General features: G+C 44.0%; 1 protein-coding gene across 7 annotated transcripts in view; it reads left to right on the top strand.

The window, feature by feature from the left end:
- The window catches only part of ESRRB (estrogen related receptor beta), a 137,231-nt gene that overhangs the window by 80,789 nt on the left and 34,248 nt on the right, over positions 1-22,194 (top strand). For all 7 annotated transcript variants that reach the window (XM_061463652.1, XM_061463648.1, XM_061463651.1 and 4 more), the window contains one exon: positions 16,025-16,434. In XM_061463652.1, coding sequence (XP_061319636.1) covers positions 16,025-16,434 — 410 coding nt within the window. The remainder of the gene's footprint in view (positions 1-16,024; positions 16,435-22,194) is intronic.

Here is a 22,194-nt window from a genome sequence, read left to right on the forward strand (position 1 = left end):
ATGAAAATTAGAACCTTGTTTCACAGAATATTTGTTGTTTCAGAATGTTATTTCATCCCAAATCTGGCTGCAGCCTGAAATTTTAAGCAGAGTGGAAATTCCAGTAAAATTTATTTTGAGGAAGCTTTCAATATTTTGTTCCGGTTCAATGTTCTTGAACCAATGCATAATTGGTCAGTCAGAGAACATATGAGGCAGCACATGACAGGCTAAACAAAGTGCTAGAAACAAAGCAAAATTAAACATCGCATTTTCATTAGAGTTGTTTTGGAAATCTTGCAGTACAAAACATAGCCAAAATTCACTTAGTTCTGTAATGGGACAGAATAGCATTTTTTAACAAAATTAATTTTTGACTAAAAATTTGTAGTGAAGTGTAACTGCAAAGGAGGATGGAAAAATGGGTTGTATGGAAACGTGGTCAGGAGGCAGTTGGTGTGTGAAATAGCACCTAAGGAGACGGAGACAGGATTAGGCAGTATTAGAAATAAGGTTATTCTGTCGACTGGGTCACAGGGGACTGGGCTTAAAGTTCATGCTGATGTAGGAGGAGGCCAGAATTGGTCTGCGTAATACAGCCAGGTTTGTGAAGCCAATGTTGTATTCTTCTGGCTGGCTTGCATGCAGGAAAACACTGGCTACCCAAGCTACTTAAACAGACAGATCTCTAAGCTGCAGTGCTGAAGAAAGAGGTTCAAATTCTGCTGATAATCTGGAACAGAGACCACCATGAGAGCATGGGGTTTATCTGTCCTTCTGTTCAGCAAACTCATCTGCACACTCCATTCTTTCAATCACAGTTGCTGATTAACTGTCACAGTGTTCCTGAGATGCAGGTCATTCAGGACCATGTGCCTGCTTTTCACTTGAGGAAGCAATGTCATGGTTATCTGCAATGACTTGCTGAAGTCCAAAGAAGAGTAATGTTGAGTCTGGAATTAAGGACATTTTTGGCTGCAATTTAAGGGCTCAGTATGCTGTATGTCACTGCCCTGTGTAGAATCATAGAACCATAGAATAATTAGGGTTGGAAAGGACCTTAAGATCATCTAGTTGCGACCCCCCTGCCGTGGGCAGGGACACCTTACGCTAAATCATATCACCCAAGGCCTTGTCCAACCTGGCCTTGAACACTGCCAGGGATGGAGCATTCACAACCTCCCTGGGCAACCCATTCCAGTGCCTCACCACCCTAACAGGAAAGAATTTCCTCCTTATATCCAATCTAAACTTCCCCTGTTTAAGTTTTAACCTCTTACCCCTTGTCCTGTCACTACAGTCCCTAACGAAGAGTCCCTCCCCAGCATCCCTGTAGCCCCCCTTCAGATACTGGAAGGCTGCTATGAGGTCTCCATGCAGCCTTCTCTTCTCCAGGATGAACAGCCCCAACTTCCTCAGCCTGTCTTCATACGGGAGGTGCTGCAGTCCCCTGATCATCCTCATGGCCCTCCTCTGGACTTGTTCCAACAGTTCCATGTCCTTTTTATGTTGAGGACACCAGAACTGCACACAATACTCCAAGTGAGGTTTCACGAGAGCAGAGTAGAGGGGCAGGATCACCTCCTTTGACCTGCTGGTTACGCTCCTTTTGATGCAGCCCAGGATACGGTAGGCTTTCTGGGCTGCAAGTGCACACTGCCGGCCCGTGTTCATTTTCTCAGCAACCAACACCCCCAAGTCTCTCTCCGCAGGGCTGCTCTGAATCTCTTCTCTGCCCAACCTGTCGGTGTGCCTGGGATTGCTCCAACCCAGGTGTAGGACCTTGCACTTGGCATGGTTAAACTTCATAAGGTTGGCATCAGCCCACCTCACAAGCGTGTCAAGGTCCCTCTGGATGGCATTCCTTCCTTCCAGGGTATCAACCGAACCACACAGCTTGGTGTCATCGGCAAACTTGCTGAGGGTGCACTCAATCCCACTGTCCATGTCAGCGACGAAGATGGTGAACAAGACCGGTCCCAACACCGATCCCTGGGGGACGCCACTCATTACTGGTCTCCAGCTGGACATTGAGCCATTAACCACAACTCTTTGTGTGCGGCCATCCAGCCAGTTCTTTATCCACCGAGTGGTCCATCCATCACATTGATGTCTCTCCAATTTAGAGACAAGGATGTTGTGTGGGACAGTGTCGAACGCTTTGTACAAGTCCAGGTAGATGGCATCAACTGCTCTACCCCTGTCCATGAGTTCCGTAGCCCCATCATAGAAGGCCACCAAATTGGTCAGGCAGGATTTCCCCTTAGTGAAGCCATGCTGGCTGTCACCAAGCACCTTGTTTTTCTTCATGTACCTTAGCATGCCTTCCAGGAGAATCTGCTCCAAGATTTTGCCAGGCACAGAGATGAGACTGACTGGTCTGTAATTCCCTGGGTCATCCATTTTCCTTTTCTTGAAAATGGGGGTTATATTTCCCTTTTTCCAGTCATCGGGAACTTCACCTGACTGCCATGATTTCTCAAATATGATGGCCAGCGGCTTCGCAACTTCATTCACCAGCTCCTTCAGGACCCGCGGATGGATTTCATCAGGACCCACGGACTTGTGCACATTCAGATTTTTAAGATGGTCTCGAACCAGATCCTCTCCTACAGTGGGCGCAAGGTCTTCATTCTCACAGTCCCTGTGTCTGCCTTCCAAGACTTGGGTGGTGTGGTCAGAGCCTTTGCCAGTGAAGTCCGAGGCAAAGAAGTCATTCAGAACCTCAGCCTTCTCCAAATCCTGTGTAGCCAGTTCTCCTGAGAGCTTCCTGAGGGGGCCTGCATTCTCCCTAGTCTGTTTTTTATTTGCTACATGCCTGTATAATCCCTTCCTGTTATCTTTAATACCTCTAACTAAGTTTAATTCTAACTGGGCTTTAGCTTTCCTAACCTGGTCCCTAGCTTCCTGGACAACATTCCTGTACTCTTCCCATGCCACCTGTCCTTGCTTCCACTTATTATAAGCCTCTTTTTTCATTTGAATTTTCCTCAGGAGCTCCTTATCCATCCAAGGAGGTCTCCTGGCCCTCCTGCTGCACTTCCTTCTGGTTGGGATGCAGCACTCCTGAGCTTGCAGGAGGTGATCCTTGAATATCAACCAACAGTCTTGGGCCCCCCTGCCCTCTAGGGCTGTATCCCATGGAACCTTACTAAGCAGGTTCCTGAAGAGGCCAAAGTCTGCTCTTTCGAAGTCCAGGGCAGTGAGCTTGCTGCATGCTCTTCTCACTGTCCTGAGGATCCTGAACTCTACCATCTCGTGATCGCTGCACCCAAGGTTGCCCTGGAGTGTCACATTTCCAATGAGCCCTTCCCTGTTTTTTTAGCACGAGGTCAAGCATGGCACCTCTCCTTGTCGGCTCCTCTATTACTTGTAGAAGGAAATTGTCTTCCACACAATCGAGGAACCTCCTGGATTGTTTGTGCCGGGCCGTACCATCCTTCCAACAGACGTCAGGGTGGTTGAAGTCACCCATGAGAACAAGGGCCTGCGAGTGTGTCATAAATACACACCCAGTGACTAGTAGTCATGACATGTATATGGGCCTTTAGGCTATGTTTAGGGCATGGATGTCTGGTGGTGTGATGTAGGTGTAGAGTGGTTTCCCAGAAACTGTTCCCAAGAGTGGGCTCAGGAAGGTGGACACAGAGAAGGTCTGGGAGAGCAAGGTCTATACCGTAGACCTGGCCAGAGAGAGATGGCTGTGGAAAACAGGCTTAGTTTGCCAAGGGCAGAGGAAACTGGGAGGCTGGGCACACAGAGCAGATGAAGTGTATGTGGAGTTATAGATCCTGCCTTTATGCATCACATTGATCTCATTCAGTGTGTTATACTTAGCATTTCGCTTATGTAATGTCAGGGTGTTACACAGGTCTGTTTATTTTTAACTCATGGATGACTGGCGGTTTCAGTCTGGATGCTGTCTGGTAATGAAATGTGAGAAATTTGTTCAGGATCTTTGTCAAAGGATCTCTAAAAACTGAGAGAAATGCATTTTCTTGACCATTTATATTTCCTTGTCTCCTGGGAGTGAAGTCCAGCACAGACACACTACGTAGGGCGTGGTGAAAGCATTGACAACTATTTGTGTGCTTTGGTAAATAGTTGTGTTATTTTGTGATACGTGTTACACTTCATTTAGGAATTAGGTGGAAAAAGCAGAAGGGGCCAAGGTGCATTCTGCATCATGCAATAGGAGTCTGGTGCAAAAACCAGCCACCAGGCAATGGGACTAGAAGCTGTATCATAACCATATGGTCATGCCTGACCTTACTGCAGGTGGCTGTTCACTGACTTGGTATTTGTGCTGTGTTTCCCATTGTAGACAGGGTTTAAGTGAAACCAGTTGGGGGATTTGGCAAAGGATTCCCTGGTGTAAACAGAGACCAATAGCTGCCAAAGATCATCTCTTACCAACACCTCTGGATCCCCCTTTCTTACTGTATCACTACCAGATTCTCTAAAGGCAGTCACATTTCCACTGTATTAAAGAATCCAGCGAGGCCTAGGAGAGTATCCTCCCTCCTAGTTTATACATAGCATCCTGCATCAAGCTCTAGGGCCTACTGAACCCTGGTGGAGCTAGGCTCCAGAACTTGCTTTAGAAATGACTCTGTTTGCCCTGATGGGTTTGCAGTGCTCACTGCTGGCTTGTTGCCAGACATAGATTTTCATTTCCCATTGCTCTGAACACTTGCATGGCTCACACCCATAGAGTTCAGTCTATCAGTAATGAGCTTGTTGGGGTTGTCTACTGGAAGGAATGTATTTAGCTTCCAAGATCTCCCACCATCAAAATATTTGGCAAAATCTTGTAAATGAATCTGTGCTTCTGCCTATTCCCGCTGCTTGTGCAGGTTGCCTGCATCTTCTGTTCTTCACACGTCTGTTCCCCTTCAGCCCAGTACTGTCTGTCCATCTCCTCTTTGCATCTAATGGAGGCTGGTAATCCCGTTAGGTGCTTGCAGCAGGCGCTGCCGAATTTGCTTGCAAGCGCCTGTGCCAGGTCGAGTGTCATTGCCAGCAGCACTCTTGGCGGGATGAAGGTTGCATTAGTGAACAGTAATTGAAATGCAAAATAACATTTTGATCGAGCGAGCAGGCTGTTTATTTATCAGATCAATAGCCAAAATGCCCCATCTGGAGAAGTCAGCATGATAACAAGTGATAGCATTCCAAGGGCAAAGGGAACAAGCGCAGCAGGGAGGACATGCCGGCAGGGTGAGCTGGTTTGGCCTGGGTCACATTGGGCAGTCATTTTGGATTGCTTCATTTTGGATCCCTTCCTTTAAGAGGGCAGCCCCACTCCTAGCAGTGCCTACAAAGGATTCCAGACCTCTGGACAGAGAACAAACAGTTCTTAATATAAGATCAGACAGAGTGCAGACATACATAAAATCACTTGAGGTCTTCTCCTTCTCATGCTTCTGGTAGACACATGGGCTGTGACTCAAATGCACACTATGGGTGATGTTGCTGAGTTAGTGTGTTTTTTTTGATTCTTTGGCTTTGCTTTAGTGCATTAAATTGCTATAAGGGTCTGAACACTCACGGTGATGATCTGGAAATATGAAGTCATAGCTTGGCTTCAATAGCAAAGCTGCTGGAATGGTATCTAGGTGCATCCACATAATTAGGAAAGAAGAGATGTGGAAGGGTGTGTGTGAGGAAGGCGTTCGTGTATGTTGCACAATACACTTATTATACGCATGTGTACCTGCTATACACAGATACCCTACTGAACAAAGCTATGTAACTTTTAAGCCTATCTCAGAAAGGTGCTAAATGAAAGTGTAGACGCAGTTGTATAGCTGTGTCTGTCTGTTAGCTTCTGCTTGTCCATTAGTAGGGACGCTAAACAGAGGGAACAGGATGTGAAACTGAGGCTGAAGATCTTGCAAGCTTGCGTTTGTTTGTTTGGTTGTTTTTTTTTCTTTCTTGTCCCAAAGTAATAATAAGGAAAAGAAAAAACTTCCAGGGATGAGGAGATAATCTGTGCACCACAACAGAAAGAAATATTTTTGTGGGTTTTTTATGTAATCACATTTAGTTGAATTTTCAAACAGTCATGCCAGTTTGGGAGGAAAATGGAGGTAATTTAAAACTATTTTACTTTAGAAATTGTTTGGGGTGGATTGTTTGGGTTTTTTGTTTATTTGTAGTTGGGTATTTTTATCTATATAAATGTATGTGCAAGTTATGCACAGTGTTGGAGAAAATTATATGCTTGTTCTGCTACACTGTTTTCTGTCTAAAGAGTGGCTTGTTGGCTGTAGTCTGCTCCTCATTTCTTGGTTCAGGCAAATAAAGCAGGACAACGTGAGGCCCCAGGTAGGTCTGGGATTGGGTGAACTCAAAGCTACTTTGTCAGTCGAATGAAATGGGGACAAACAGTCTGGAAGATGGATGAATGAAGTGGCTTTAGGATAAGTCATTAGGGTTTGAAGCTGGAATTTGGGTCAGCTACATCTGACTGCTTAATATATGCAGTGTGTGGCAAGAGATCTGCTAAATACCTACCAAAGGTGAGTTTTTAAAGACTCAGCAACACTGAACCTTGAGGTTATCTTAAATAGGTAGATAAAGATAATCCTGTATGCTACAGCAGCCTAAGTTGTTCAGAAGGAAACTCGGTGTTTCCATCTATTGCCTGTTCTCCTCACACCTGTGATGTTCGCTAGTTTGAGAGGAGCCTGGTCTACAGTTACGTCTCTCATGTACTCCCTTTCTCTGCTTGTTCAAGCACTGTATCTTAGCCTCACTGTGTAGCACATGTTTCTTTTCTGTCCTTGACCCCATGCAATTCTCCTCTTGTGCCTCTGTCCTCACTGACAGCCCAGCTCACTCCCACTTCTACACTTTCCCAATGGTTCTGGGACATCTCCGCTATGCCAGATCCAGTGCTTCCTCTCACACTGTTATCTTGCTTTGTTACCATATCATCTTAGAAAGGCTTCCCAGAGAGCCACATTTCAAATTGAAAAGCACTAATTGCCTATCATTATTTTCCATCCTGATATATATGTGGAACTAATTTAAGTCAGTTTTTCAGGATCTGTCTGATGAGGCACTTAATTATAGATTTCTCTGAGAGCTACAGGTGGAATTAGGCAAAACCCATTTTCCACTACAACTGCAAGTTTGAAGTGTAAGAAACAGAAACCTCCAAAAACATTAACAGGTCTAACTCAGAGAATTCCCAAGTGGATTCAGGCTGGAGAACACACAAGCTCAGATTTTGTCTGAATAAATCTAGAGTCCTCTCTCAGTAAACTCGTATTCTTAAAGAAATGTTAAGTCTATTTTCACGTTTGTTTCTAGGATGATGTCCTTGATTTGTAAGTATCTCCCATCTTAACTCCTTCCTCAAACACTTGGAATTAAGCAATACCTCTCTTTTTTTCCCCCTGCCATTGTTCATCATGAATTGTAGGCAAGGTTGAAGGGGGAAGTGCCTTCAATGGGTATCTTGAAATGCAAGGAAGTGCAGGCTGAAGAATTTGCACTGGTGGCAGTTTTCTCTCAGAAATGCTAAAAGGGGTACTGAGTGAAAAAAAAAGGTCTATGTGAGATGAGATGAGGGATCAGGTTGGGATGCAAAAATAAATGTGATATGAATGGCAGTGCTGGAAGTTTTCTACTGCTTGCCCAGCTGAAAAGGTGGAAGCAAAATTCTGATGTAGAACTGTTTGAAGTGTGCTTTACTGAACATGTTGTTGCATGGATCTCTTTCACAAGTGTATGAAGGACACTGAGGGTACTAAGAGAGAGAGAGATTATAAGTGTCCTAGATAGGCAGAGTATAAAGAAAGGCATTCAAGAAGAAATGAAGGTCTAGCTGAGTATTTCAGCAGGGATTGAGTTGCAGCTTTGCTGTATGCAGGCAAAGTTATTGAACACATGTGAGCAGTCCTCTAGGTGTAGAAAGAGTGGGGAAGAAAGTGGAAATGTGAAACAGAGCGATGGGTGGTGGCAGAATTTGGATATATAGCAAACAGCAAGTCAGTCCTGGTCCTTGTTTTGTTGTGATAGAAATAGTAAGTATAAGCAAGAAACATGAGCTCAGGTACTAAAGCAATTCACTCTGAATTAGCGTACCAGAGGGCAAGGTACCTTCAAAAGGCAAATGCGTTAATAAGAGAGTGAACTGATAATGTGTGTCACACCTCCAGATTAATTGTCACTTCCTCTGTGTACTGCTTCTTATCTTTTACTAACAAGAGTGTCCTAAAGGTGGAGAGGCATTACAATAATGAGGAGAGAGATGAGGGCTAGTAGGAAATCCATAATGTCTTCTGCCCATGAGAAACCTCTTCTATTTATTAAGTGGCCTCCAGTTTGTTGTGGCAGCTTTCATCAGCATGAGCTAACTTCGGCTAGGGAAGATCTATGGTACGTAACTGGGCTCTGGTTATGCAATGGGTCAAAGAGATAAAATATCTCCTGGGCATTAGAGAAGCAAATACTTTTTGTGTGAGAGCCAGAATATGAGCTCTTGCTCTCTCTAACTCCTTAGCTTGCAGAAGAACCTACTTGGGTCTCCATCTTTCCTGCTGTGCAAGGAATATGTTCCTTCAGTCTACAAGGCAGAACTGGTTTTATCTAATGACACTTCAGTAGATTTCATATAACCCAGTTCTTTTCAGGAATACCAGGGAACTGACCTCTGGAGACAGGTCTCTAGATAGGCTCTCACAGCTGGGGAGCTGTGAGACTTTGATGGCTTGTTTACGTATTTTCAGTTTAGCTTCTTCAGCCTCATGACTCAAAAGTTCTTCCCCTGGCTCACCATCAAATTATAAAGCAAATAAAAAATACGTAGATCTCTCTTCAGAACAAAGATGAAAGTAGGCCAAGTGTGATTCCTTTTTACAAAATAAGCCAGGTCCAGGTGTCCAGCAAAACCAAACCCAACAGAAAATCATTGTAATTGGAATTGGGATGTTGTAGCTCTTTTAGAATGACATACTGACAGGTGGACCTTGTTACCACCTGGCAGTCCAGGTTTGTGAACTACAAGTTGGTATTCGTGCTATGGAGCAGAAGTCACACAATGCTTCCCACTCCAAATTAGAGAGCAAGCTCATCAGCCTTTTGCTAAGCTATGGTTTATGTTTGTTCCAAAGACAAGCATGTAGTATTTGTGCAAGTTTCTCCTGGGAATAGGGTATGTTCCTGTATGATGGAATAATCCCAGAAAAGCTTCCTGGACTGTGGATAGTATGGCTGAGTTATCCCTAGTTATCTGCTGTACAGGGATAAGGTGGCACATTGGTAGATCCCATTCTTCTCAGACTGTTGTATGGAGAAGAGCTATCAGTAAAGATGAGAAACCTCTAGATGATGTCTCTCTCGCTTGAAGTCCATTTGAATCAGAAAAGCAGGAGAAACCAGTGTGGTGCTGACCCCATGCCTCCCTCGGTATATGGTGGGTGTCCTCGAAGCAGAGAGGCAGGGATGAGGCTATGTGGGAGCTGTCCATGGTAAGAGCGGGTCAGCCAGCAGGCGTGCGCACCTCAGCTCCATGACATTATCTCTTTGCATATGTGACCTAAAATTACTGTGGCTGCTGTTACAGCTGTCACGTCTAGCCTGTCACTTGGAAAACATTTATTTCTGTCTTCTGCATCTAAAAAAAAACCCTGCCTGACAAAATTTGGCTTGTTACTGGAGTTGCAGGCAGTGTTTGAGAAGCTGATCTACATTGCTCGTCAGCTGTGAGTTGCAAAGCTCTCTTAAGTGGCCCACAAAGGATGCAATGCCCAAATAGCATCATGGCATGATACGTACATCTCATTTACACATGCAGTGCAGGTTTGTATCATCTGGGCTAACAAATACTGATAGCAAAAATAAGCCTGTAGCAAAGAAGAGGTTGGATGTTTTATCTCTGTTTAAATCATTGGTGTTTCTGCAGATCAAAGCTTCTTTTGTCTTGCATGGTTGGTTTAAAAACGTCTGTGCAATCCAAAGTGTACTTTTGTCACAAGATGGGGTCTGAAGTGAGCAGGTTTATGCTGGTAGTCTTCTCAGGTTTTGTCAGTAAAATTTGAGTCTGCTGTGAGGACTCCTTCTTCTTGGACTTTAGGACTAAATTGCAGTTCCACAAGCACAGCCATAGGGCACCTGGAAGTTACAAAACTGTACAAGCATCTCACCTGCAGGGGTTTTCAATTTTATGGTAAATCTGAAAGGACTTTAAAAAAATAACGGTTTTATTTTGCCTGGAATCCATATCCAGCTGTGAGAACACCAAAAAAAATCCCATTTCTGATGTTTTATATTTCAACTTGTGCCCAGAATAGAGAAGGTTTTGCCTGAGGAAGGCCTGAGTGTTCTCTCTTTCTCCCCTTCCCTCAGCTGATACTAGTCCTATAGCTATATTTCAGCATTCCTTTTAATGACAACTTTAGTCTTACTGTGGAAACCTCCCTCAAGTTGCGTTGGTGAGTTTGTGATTTTATCAGAAAATACTGGTGAAGGGACTGGGTAGCCTACATGGCAGAACTTCCGGTGCCCATTTCTTACCTTCCTTCCAGAAACTGGAGTATTGTACTGAGCTGTCCTTGCCTTTCCTATTGAAGATCACATGATGAGGATCAGCCACTGGAGAAGCTCAGCAGTGTTGCCTCTAAACTGCCCTTGATCCAGTTTGGAATAGGTAGCGCTGTCTGGAGAAGGTACAGGGTCACATATTTGGTTTTGCACTTAGATGCTCAGATGGTATTAAGTTACTGAATTATGGATCCCTTTAGCCAATAGAGAATTCTTCTTGTGGGGAAAAGTTGCCTTCAGTTACAAAGTTGGATATTGTTCTGGCTATCTTGCTAAGCACGTGTAAGTGGTGGACCATATTTCTCTTGAGTCAGGTGAAGACCTGTAGATAAAGAGTACTGAATTCCTATGGTTGGCATACCCAGAAGTGGGTCAGTAAAGAGGTGAGCATAGCTACAAATGACCGTTCCTGGCAAAAATAACCTCAAATGATGTGCAGTAAATTAGCCTTAGCTGCACTGATCCCTAACTTGTAATCCTTGAAGCTGAAAAATAAAAAAATTTGGGGCAATATTTACTGCCTTGATTTTATAACGCTAATGTCCCTTTCTGGTCCTGTCCATCTGGCAGTCTTTCCTTCTCTTAGTTTTGCTGCTGTTCTCGAGAGAGCATCAAACTCGTAAGCAGTCCAGGCATTACAGAGAAATGGCAAAAGATGAAAGGCTGGAGAAGAATTGGTGGAACTTGTAACGTTAACCTACCATCACTGCCTGAGGGCGATAACACTAATGGATAAAAACCTTAAGTGCAATCTTGACTTGGTCTAAACCTGAGTATTTACATCCAGAATCACTGAGGTTGGAGCATGCCTGTCTGAGGGCTGTTACAGGCACATAAAGGCTAACAACATTGTTAGTGATAAGCAGCAGTGGGTTTATGAAACAGGAGTACAGCAGACAATAACCTCTCTTGATACAATTAGATAATTAGTGGATAAAAGGAATGCAATGGATAGACTGTCTCTGGACAGTGCATGGGCTTTTGACACAAAGCTGTGCAAGATCTGATTAGGGAAATTAGATCAAATTGGTTTTGATACAAATCCTGTGAAATGAATCATGGATTAGCTGACAGGGTGTAAACAGAAGGGTTAGAGACATTCTTTATCCTTCTGCAAAGGTGGTGTCCAAAAGGGCAGTGTTTTGACTTTAAATATTCATTAGCAACCTGGAGGAAAATGCAAAGTTCTCAACTTTACAGTTGACAGGACTGAAAGATAGAAGAAAAAAAAACAAAGTAGAAAAAAGAAGAGCTAGGATGAATAGATTAGTATTATCAACAGGCTTTGGTAAAACAAGTGACAATTGGCAGTGTGTGATTTAAAGATGATACTGGATCTACTTTGGAACAAGGAGAATCTCCAAATTTCATGTTGTGTAGAATATGGTAGCAAAAGCAGCTTATATTCAGAGAGGTCCCAATGAGACAGTGGCTATCAAATGGTGTGAGCTGAAGTGCAGCCTGATGTCTGGCAAAGCTACTGCTTAGTTGGTCCATACGTCTGCCTGGCTGTGTGCTTTCTAGAGTGACTCTTCCCTGTACTGCTGTGGCATTGCACTGTGTGATTCAGGGCACCTTGCTGCAAGAGAGACCCAGGCAAGTTGGAAGAAGTCCAGAGAAGGGCCACAAAGATGCTAAAGGGATTAGAGGGAATGACCTATGATGAGGAAAGGTGAAAAGAACGAAACATTTAGAACTTCTAAGCCTGTTACACAGGCACCGAAATAGTAACGGAGTTTCCTGTGCCAGCATGGAGGAGAGTTGGATCAAGTCTCTCTCCTTTTACATTCCTATTAAGGTAACTAGAGATGAGCAAAATGGCTGTTCATCACTTTGAACTCTTTGCAAGAAACATTTAGCTGTTCTTGAAGTTCAAGATGTTGTATTTCATTGCCAGGGGACACTCTTGAACCTGTTTAAAAATCACCACAGGATCTCCATGAGACTTGCAGAAAGTCAGAGCTAGTGAGGCTTAACTCAGTGTGTATTGCCCAGCAATAATCAACTATGCAAATTGCACCAGAGACCAGAAAAGAGTAATTCAAGGACTGAAATGGCTGGAGTCACCTTAGCTATGCTCTTTGATCTGTCTTGGTGTTTAGGACTTTTGCCTCTAAAGCTCATGTTCACATCTAACCAGAACTCACTGTGTATTACCGTCTCCTGGAAGGGAACAGGAGCATCCTCAGCTGTGAGGGTGTAGGGGGTTTGTTGCTATCCTTGATTTGCAATCAGACAGTCACTGTCACTGTTTGCCTTCCTTGGGGAGGAAGGCTCCTTAATTGAGGTTTTGAGTTGAGAAGTGCCTTGGTCCTAGGAGACTGATCTCCCCTCTTTATTTTTTTTTTATGGAGGGGAAGTACCTTAGTGGGTCCTCTTGAGGTTCTCTGGGAATTCTGGGCTTTTTAGGAGACAGAAACTGGGATTTGAACTCTGCTGACTGAATCTGATAGTACAGCTCACCTCCTTGTCATGCCTTTATCATAGTGGTGTCCTCTGTCTGCCTTTAGCATTCCAACTCCTTTTAATGTGGAGTTCCACAGTGCAGAACAGTGTTTTATGGTGGTTTTGCCTTCCATTTTGTGCCCAGTTCATGTTATTGCGCCCAATGATCTTCAGATTTTTACTACAAATGTACTTCTCAGGTAGGGAAAAGTCCCAGCATCTGGCCAGCACAGCAGCTTTACTATGAGATGCTAAGATCTGGTCTCAACTAGCAAAACTTCATCTTCATCCACACAGTCAGTTGGCATTACACCAAGAGATCTGCAATCTGTCTAGGTGCCCTGTAGGATTAAAGATGAATGCACCTGCAGCAATTATTCCTGTAACTGCTCCATGGCCTCTAGTCCAGTATGACCCTCTGAGCAAAGTATGGGCATTCATCAGCTCATCACACTGTCTCTGAGAGGAACCAGCTTCTGGATTCCTCTCAAGTAACACCACACAAAACAGCTGAGGAACGTGAGATGCCTGCCCATACTCTCAAGGTCAAGAGTCTTGCCAAATAACAAACTTAGCTGATCGATTCCAGAGGTAGGAGATGAAGTCAAACATCGAGGATGAAACAGAGAAGGGAAAATTAGGAGATACGTGGGTCAAATGAAATCATAAGGATGCAGGACTGTGAAGTTGCTGCATATCAAACATCCACATTCATATCAACAGACACAGAGATGTGATATATATATATATATACACGTGCACTCCAGCCTTGCTGTATCACAGAATGTTTTGTCCTGTCTCCTGACAGGTTTGACCTTTTGGCAGAAGGAGTTGCCACAAACACCAGGTAAATAGGCTGAAACTGAAATAGAAGTTACCCACATGACTGTGGTATGGTAACTTTAAACCAGCAGAGCTTCCAAGAAGAAAATTCAAGCATCTCCAGTCAGTCAGAATTCTTTGGACATGTCATCAGGAAAATGAATGTATTTAGGTTTTCTTAAAAGCCTTTGAAAAACTATCTTGCTTAAGGGAAAATTTAACCTCTCAGGTTAATACTATTATCAATTAAAAAGTGTCTGAGACAGAAAAGGAAAGGTAGGCATACCCTACCCAGAAAAGAAAGAGAAGTCAATTTTCAGCATCATAAAGGTTAACATGAATCACCCACAAAGATCAGTGTTGTGGTGTTTGATCCATGTGTTAATGATCTGGGATGTGGATGAACAATGAGACTGCAGGTGACATCAAATTATCAGGAAAGACTGGAAAACTCCAGAGGATCCTAATAAAGCTGGATGCATGGACAGCACAGTGGTAGATAAAATGCGCTGTTGCCTATTGGAAAACATTGCACATCAGAAGGCATTAATTTGATCTTTCATACGTCTTAATGGATTCTAAATTAACTGCAGCAACACAGAAACAGATCTGGGGATTGCAATAAGCAACTTGCTGATATTCTCTGTTGAAGAAATGGTAACAATTTAGATTTCAATTTAAAGACAAAACAAAAAAAAAAGGAAACAGTGTAAGGAGTTATATAATAGGTTGAAAATAACATTGAAAATATGGTAAATTCAGTAAGTAATTGATGGTGTGACCACTGTCCAGACCTTCAGCTGGAGAAGTGATGGAGCAGTGCCAGTTTCATGCTGCTGAGGAGCTGGCTCATTGAACTCTGCTCTGGACTGAACAGAAATAGCCAGACAAGAGGAAGTTCAGAGATAGATGATGAAGCAGACAAGAGGTCTGCAAAAACTTCTGCGTGAAGAACAATTATATAGATAGCAAAGAGCTGAATGAGGAGAACATGGCAGAAGTACATTTCCTGACGAGTGCCAGGAGATGTTCAGGGAGCCTGAAAGGCTGCAAATACAGTATAGGCATATAAAAGTGGGGGTTTTTTTTGTTTGTTTATACACCACAAAAGTAATCCCTGGAACTCATTGCCATAAGATGTCATAAAAATAGCTGTGTTCTGAAAAAAAGACTGAACATTTATGTAAAGAGTAAGACTATCTCACTAAAATAAGTAGTTTTATTAAACTTTTTTATTATTATTATTCTTTATTTAACTTTATTTTTTTAACTAAAGTAAGTTCTTTACTGTGAAGGTGGTGAGCCACTGGAGCAGGTTGCCCAAAGAAGTGGTAAATGCTCCATCCCCGGCAGTGTTCAAGGCTAGGCTGGACAGAGCCTTGGACTACATGATGTAGTGTGAAGCATCCCTGCCCCTGACAGATGGTTTGGAACTACATGATCTGAAGGTCCTTTCCAACCCTAACCATTCTGTGATTCTAAGTAAGAGTCTCAAATCTGGTAAAGATGCAGTCCTTTCTGTATACTTAAGAACATAAACCTCTCTTTTAAGAAATGGGAATATGAGAGAAGCATCTCCATGCAAAAGCCCTATACTAGTAAATAGAAGAAAGATAAAGATTTAAGATTAAGCTGCATGAAACTTTTGATTAGATGATTTTCCATCAGTTTCTAAGCTCCTCTTTTAGTGGTGATAGTGAAGGGGGAGGGGAGAGGGAAGGGGAAATCCAGCATGAAAATTAATCAACTACTTCTGTATTACTAAAGAAAATCCAATCTGAGCAAGTCCTTTCTGCAGGGTCTGCTTTTGAACTCTTTGCTTAGAGCCAGGGCAGCACATTCTGAACTAAACAAACATCTTTTTCACTAGGTCTACCACAGACAGGCTCATTTCTTTCTGCTGTCCCAGGGTTAGATTGTGCTCTGGGTAGATTGTGCCTCATCAGCACTGATGCCCCTTCGCAGCACTGCAGCCTTTGAACAGCCTGAAATCATGGTCTACATGAATAGCCTTGTCTTTATTCTACTGTGAATTTGTGGGTAATAGGAATGCTGTTTTTACTGAGTTGTACTGATACTCCTGAAGGAGAAGAACCAGGGTGGGGTTGAACAGCCTGAGCCAACGGGAGCTGGACTGAGGTGGGAAAAGGAGAGATCTCTTTTGACCAACCTGGAGCTGGGTTTGGCCAGGAGGTCTCTGAGTGCCTTTGCTCTCTCCCTGCAGGCTGCTTGGCAGAATGGCGACGGAGGAGCGGCACCTCTCCTCCAGCTGTGGGTCCTTCATCAAGACCGAGCCCTCCAGCCCATCTTCTGGCATCGACGCCATCAGCCACCACAGTCCAAGTGGCTCCTCCGATGCTAGCGGTGGCTACGGCATCGCCATGGGTGGCCACCCCAATGGCCTAGACTCACCACCCATGTTCAATGGCACAGGGATTGGCGGTGGGTCCTGCCGCAAGCGTTACGATGACTGCGCCAGCGCCATCATGGAGGACTCGCCCACCAAGTGCGAGTACATGCTCAATGCAATCCCCAAGCGGCTGTGCCTGGTGTGCGGGGACATTGCTTCTGGGTACCACTACGGTGTGGCTTCCTGTGAGGCATGCAAAGCCTTCTTCAAAAGGACTATTCAAGGTATGGTGGGAAGGGAGGGAAACTGATAGGTCTGTTTCATAGCAAAAAGGGAGGCAGCCCCAGACGTTGCTGAGACTGTGATATTTCCATGTCATATAAAAAGGGGAAGGAGAGGGTGCATGTAATGGACCTGAAACTCCATCCTTTTGTATGCTCCCTCTTTCCTCCTGCTCAGCTCTGGTCCTTCCAAATCAACGTGGACCTGAAGTTAGGTTTTGTCATGGTAGGAACCTTTGCCTAGCATAGCCTGACTGGCTACCAGATCTGGGTGTCTGGTCTAGTGGCACTGATACCCTGATAATGTGGCTGCTAGTGGAGTGAGGCCTGGAAGGGAAATGCTTTGCACTCTAAAGATGTTTTTTTTGAGGCCCATTTGAAGAGTATGTGCTCCTGCCTAGAGGTGGCTTCTTGTCATAGATGTCTGCACCTTGAAGTGAAAGCTCCAGCATTGCAGGAATAGAAAGTTTCTCACTCTGTCCTGCCAGTCTTAATGTGTGGCCGTGGACTCCATATAGACCTCACCACAAGACTGGACAGGCACTTGTATGAGAGTCAGTCCTGTGTTCCTCCTTGGTTAGTTGCAACAGCCCTTTTCATTAAGATGCAAGTTATTTAAACATAAAAAAATTAGATACTGAAGGAGATAGAGATACCCAGGTTTTGTCAGTCTTACTAAGGATGAGGAATTCCTCGGGTGGTTTTGAAAACCTTGGTGCATGTGTGTGTAGATGAATTGCAGTGCATTGCACCTACATGTACAGTTCACATGTGAGGCGTATGACTGTGTCCTGACTGCATAGGTGTGCTGCAGATGAGCACTCACACAGTTACAGTAAAGCCAAAAGAAGGAGTCCCTCCAGGCAAGCTCCAATATCTATAGATGCTTGGGTGTACTTACATAAGCGGGCCCTGTGTGAGCAAAGCCTTTCCTTCCTACAGTCTTTAACTGGGAAAAGTTTTCACCTTCCAGTGGAAAATGCATTGAGTTTACCCACCCACGATGGGTTTACTGTACAGATGTCCAGTGAGCAAGCAGCTTTGTGTGTACTTGGCAGTTGGCTGGGATAAATCCACCATGGCAACACTTGCTTGCCTCCTGTGAGATGAAAGAAAGGCACATGTGGGGAGAGCATTCATTTTTTGTTCATTGAGTGGGCCTGACTACTCTCTGTCACTTGGGATATTCAACTCTGGAGTGGACAGAGTAGTATAGGGTGCAGTTCAGCCCAGGTCTCTGCAGAATTCACTATTTCTAGCTTAATTTCATAGATTCTAAATGTCTCTCCTCATTGTTGTCCAGCTGTGGGAATAATCACTTTGTGTTGCCCCACTGACTCTTCTTCTTTCATTATGCTGTGTGGAAAGCATGGTCATCTCTAGGGCATTGGCCTGTTGTACCCTGGCAGGGTTTCTGTGATCTGTCATTGCTGAATCTCCTGTGGTTGAATGTGAACTTTTACTTGCACTTCTGACTGTCAGCACTGACTCTGTCCCTCCTCCACTGCTTGGACCCATTCCCAGTGTTTCGTTTTGGCACATTCAGGTGCTAAAGGAGAGACAGAGTAGTACTCTGAAGCAAAGCCCTAGGAGCTGCTTATACAGGAAGAGACTGAAAAACTAACCCCTTGTGGGATCGATACTGGAGCACCTCTGTGGCAGAGCAGAAGAGAGGCCTAACCTAGAGAGGTAAAAAAAGACCTGGGAACTTTTGAAGAGTTTTCAGAGAAATTCAAAAGAAAATAATGCAGGGCAGCACTGCCTGAAACAAGTATGAGCATGGGTGATAACATCACCTGACTTGATCCCAAGAAGGGAGAGCACTTCTCTACAACCCCGTCTCCCCAGCACAGCTATATTCTCCCTGTGGTTCCCTAATTGATTGCCTCCTAACATGTAACAGATGGGGGAAAGGAGTAAGTGGAGATTTCTCTCACCTTGTCATCAGCTTTGGCTGGCAACTGAGGTACCAGAAATGCTTTTATTCCCAGGAGTGGGAGAGACGAGTGTGCAGTGCCCAAGGGTAAGAAATTTCAGCAATGGAGCTGAAGGCTGAGCCCAGTGGAGCAGGCAGCAAACAGGGCTGCAGAGTTTGGTTGATTCAAGAAAATGCACCATTCCCAGGGTTCTGCTGAAGTGCGTGCAATATCCAAGCGCAGCCCTGGGTATGCAGGGAAAAAGGGTTTAAGGATCACATAAAAGAGAGAGTGGCAGAAGCATTTCCTTAAGGTGTTCATCCTGCAACTGTATTATATTCAGTACACATGTTAAGTATCTAACTGAAGAAGTAGGAAAATCTTCATCCAGGCTGACTACCATTGATGTAGGGTGTGCAGAAAGCATGTAGATGTGTATGTTACACGATTGTATCCCCTGCGAGTATCAAAAGACTTGATGTGATTCTGGTGCCTGGGAATGGTGTTGATTTAATGGTTTGAGCACAGGGATGGAGCTATGACTCCAGGATTTCCCAGATGCTCAGGAGATGCAGTAGGTAAATTCATCAGGCTTTTGTGGTCTTTGACCAGCCACTTCACTTCTCTGTGCCTACGAAAGCTGAAAAAACAGTGACTATTATAAGAGTACTTAATCTGCTGGCCCTATATTTGGTAAGTTTATTAAGTAATAGGTGTGTATGCTGCTAGAAAATGGGTCTAAATCTGTCCTGGATGACGACACTACCACAGCCCTATCTAGCTAACGCTGATCATGAAGCAGATCTTTGCACTAAATCTCCTCTTCAAGTACCCTCCTCCCCTAGTACAAATGACCCAGTCTGCCCGTTGTTTTTTTAGCTGCATTGACCCAGGTAAAACCTGCATCTCTTGAGGCAGGAGGATCCTGCAGTAGCCTCTCCGCTCCTGCTGCTGCTACAGCAGTAGGAAGAACGGACATCCAAGCTGCAGATCTTTTTTGAGCCTGACAGCTCTGCTACTCACTTTCCCCCTTAGCCAGGTGAGGCCAGGCTGTCCTGGACAGCATGAGAGCTGGTGCCTTGCAAGTGATGAGGGAGGAGATAGGTTGAAAGCCACCATGGGCATGGCTGGTTATCTCTGAGGTCACTACTGTTGCTGTGGGGGAGTTTTTCATTTGCAACATTTTTCCAAAGGAAAGCAGAATTTGTACTGTGTCACATTCCACCCCCCTCCCCCCCCCCCAAAAAAAAAAAAAAAAAAAAAAGATTTTTGGAATAAAAAAGAAGTGAGGAAAATTCAAGCTGTTGATTCACTTCAAGCTGAATTGAAATGTTTGGTTTTGCTGAAGTAAGCTAGGATCACACAGCACATCCTAACCTGTCCCACAGGTTTTGGGGAGGTCATACTTGTGACCTCTCTCCTGTTATGTTACGTAGCCCAAGAGAAGGATCAAGACCTGGAAGCTTGTGTGCCATTTCCACTTTGCAGCACTGGCAATGCTTGAGATGGAAAGTTGAAAACCTGAGATGAGATGATAGCACATGCCATTGGGCTGCAGGCCTTTCTCTCTGAACATGTTACATGAACATGTATTCAGCCCATATTCAGGGCTGAACTTCACGTGCTTTGAGTGAGAGTCATAAATTCTGACCTACTATGAAGCTAGGCTGTCTGACAAAAATTGAATCCTCTTCCTGCATCGTCGCATTGCTTTGTGGGAACTGTGCTCTGGGTCCTGTTATATTCTAGTGGCAGTCTGCAGCATTGTCCCCCATAAAAATACGTGCCATGAGCATCACCTGACTTAGTGTGAATATTTTCAAAGGTGCAATCTAGCTAAGGCAGGAGAGAATCTGAGTTTTGTGCATGTTGAAGTGTGCTGCTTTTAGTGCTTAAGAGAGCCTGGACCACCTCTCCTACGAAGACAGGCTGAGGGAGTTGGGCTTGTTCAGCCTGGGGAAGGGTGGGTCTGGAGAGACCTTAGAGCAGCCTTTGAGCACCTAAAGGGGGCCTATTGAAATCTGGAGAGGGACTTTTTACAAGAGCATGTAGAGACAAGGAAAGGGGGAATGGCTTTAAACTGAAAGAGTCTAGATTTAGATTAGATATTAGGAAAATATTCTTTACTGTGAAGGTGGTGAGATACTGGATCAGGTTGCCCAGAGAAGTTGTGGATGCCCCATCCCTGGAGGTGTTTAAGGTCAGGTTGAATGAGGCTTTGAGCAACCTGGTGTGGTGGACGGTGTCCCTGCCCATGGCAAAGTGGTTGGAACCAGATGATCTTTAAGATTCCTTCCAAGCCAAACCATGCTATGACTTGAAACCAATAATTTTATATTAGCTGAATGGAATGGGTCTGTTACATAAAAGATAACATACTTTGGATCGTTCTGAATTAAAGCTTTCTGAATTATATCCCATGGAAATCCTAACTAATCCATTTATCCAAATTTAGGACAAAGGCAAATGCTGGATTTCCTACTGGATACAAGTTCTAATCTAACTCTATTCCTGCTTTTACTAGTTTGTTCAATATATAAAGCATTTTGTATCAATCAAATATATTGCTGTTATCTTTAGTTCATTAGTTGTTACAACTGGTTTTGCCTATTCTGAATATTAACTAGTAACAGTTCTATGTAACCATAAGAGTCCTTTATTATTCAACATATTTGTGACTACCCTTCATCTATTTTTCATATTCAAATGGTGAAAATTAAGGCTATTTCTAAAATGACCCATTAATATAAAATAAAAGCTTAAAGCTCAGCAAAATAAAGAATTAAGGTTTCTCTCCCTGATCTTTGTTTGTTCTTGGAACTTACCCGTAATGTGATGCAACAGAACTTGCACGGAGTGATATTGGAGAGAACTGGTGATTGGAGAGTCAGAAAGAAGAGACATATTTACCATTATCTTCTGAATAGGCAGGATGTGTATCAGGCGAAATGCCTGCATCTGTGATTTCCCTGCTTGAATCTTGAAAGCTTCCAACTCAATGAGTACAGCAACACAACTGCTGTGCTGGTGTGCCCTTACATCAGTAAGGGGCTTCAAATACGGACAGTATGGCTCAGAAGACTTGTAGGGATTTATAACAGGCTTGTAACAAAACCTGTTGTCTTCTAGGACTTCCTGGTAATTATTATGGTGGTTAGAGTTGTACCTGGGAAGGGAGGAACAGTTAAGAGAGTCTGAGCATTTTCCTGAGCAGAAGAGGATTACCATCCACAGGATCAGCAAAGTGCCTGTGAAATACAGAAGGGAGGGTTTTTGTATCCCTAGCAGCCATGGCAGGCAGGCACTGTTCTGTCCTTCTGTCCTTCTCAGAAATGTGCCTGCTACTTTTCAGGTGGGAGTTCACAGCAAAAGTCCAGGAGGTGTTCTGAGCTTTCAAAAAACTTTTGAAGCTTAACCAGGTACCGTGCAGCATTCCCTCGGTCTAATGCCTGAATGCTGCTTACTGTTCACAGCTCTAGCATTTGGATTCAGAAAACCATCTCCAGTGCAGCTCAACTCTGTTAGCCTTGTGTTTTCTTTTTGCCTCAGTGCATCTGTACAGAGAACTCCATGCAGAAGGATGTTTTCTGAGGAACTTTGGTAAAATATTTCTGTGTCAGAAACCCCACAGGCAAACTTGCTGCCAGTAGATAGAGAGCCTCAGGACCCATCTCCTTCATCCTCTTGCAAACTGGAGGCGGATTTCAGTGAGGTTGTTTGAAATGTCTAAGTCCTCTTTTGTGGAGCTCAAGCTAGGTGTGCCACCCTGAATAGGCAAACAGTGCTGGTGTTACACCTATAGCTACCCCCTTTTCCTCTCATAGTGTCAAGGGTCCTGAAGTCTTGC

This window comes from Pezoporus flaviventris, unplaced genomic scaffold (assembly GCF_033815535.1).
Source record: "Pezoporus flaviventris isolate CSIRO_AGI_PZ_B2104156 unplaced genomic scaffold, CSIRO_AGI_Pfla_v1 ptg000036l, whole genome shotgun sequence".
NCBI lineage: Eukaryota > Metazoa > Chordata > Aves > Psittaciformes > Psittacidae > Pezoporus > Pezoporus flaviventris.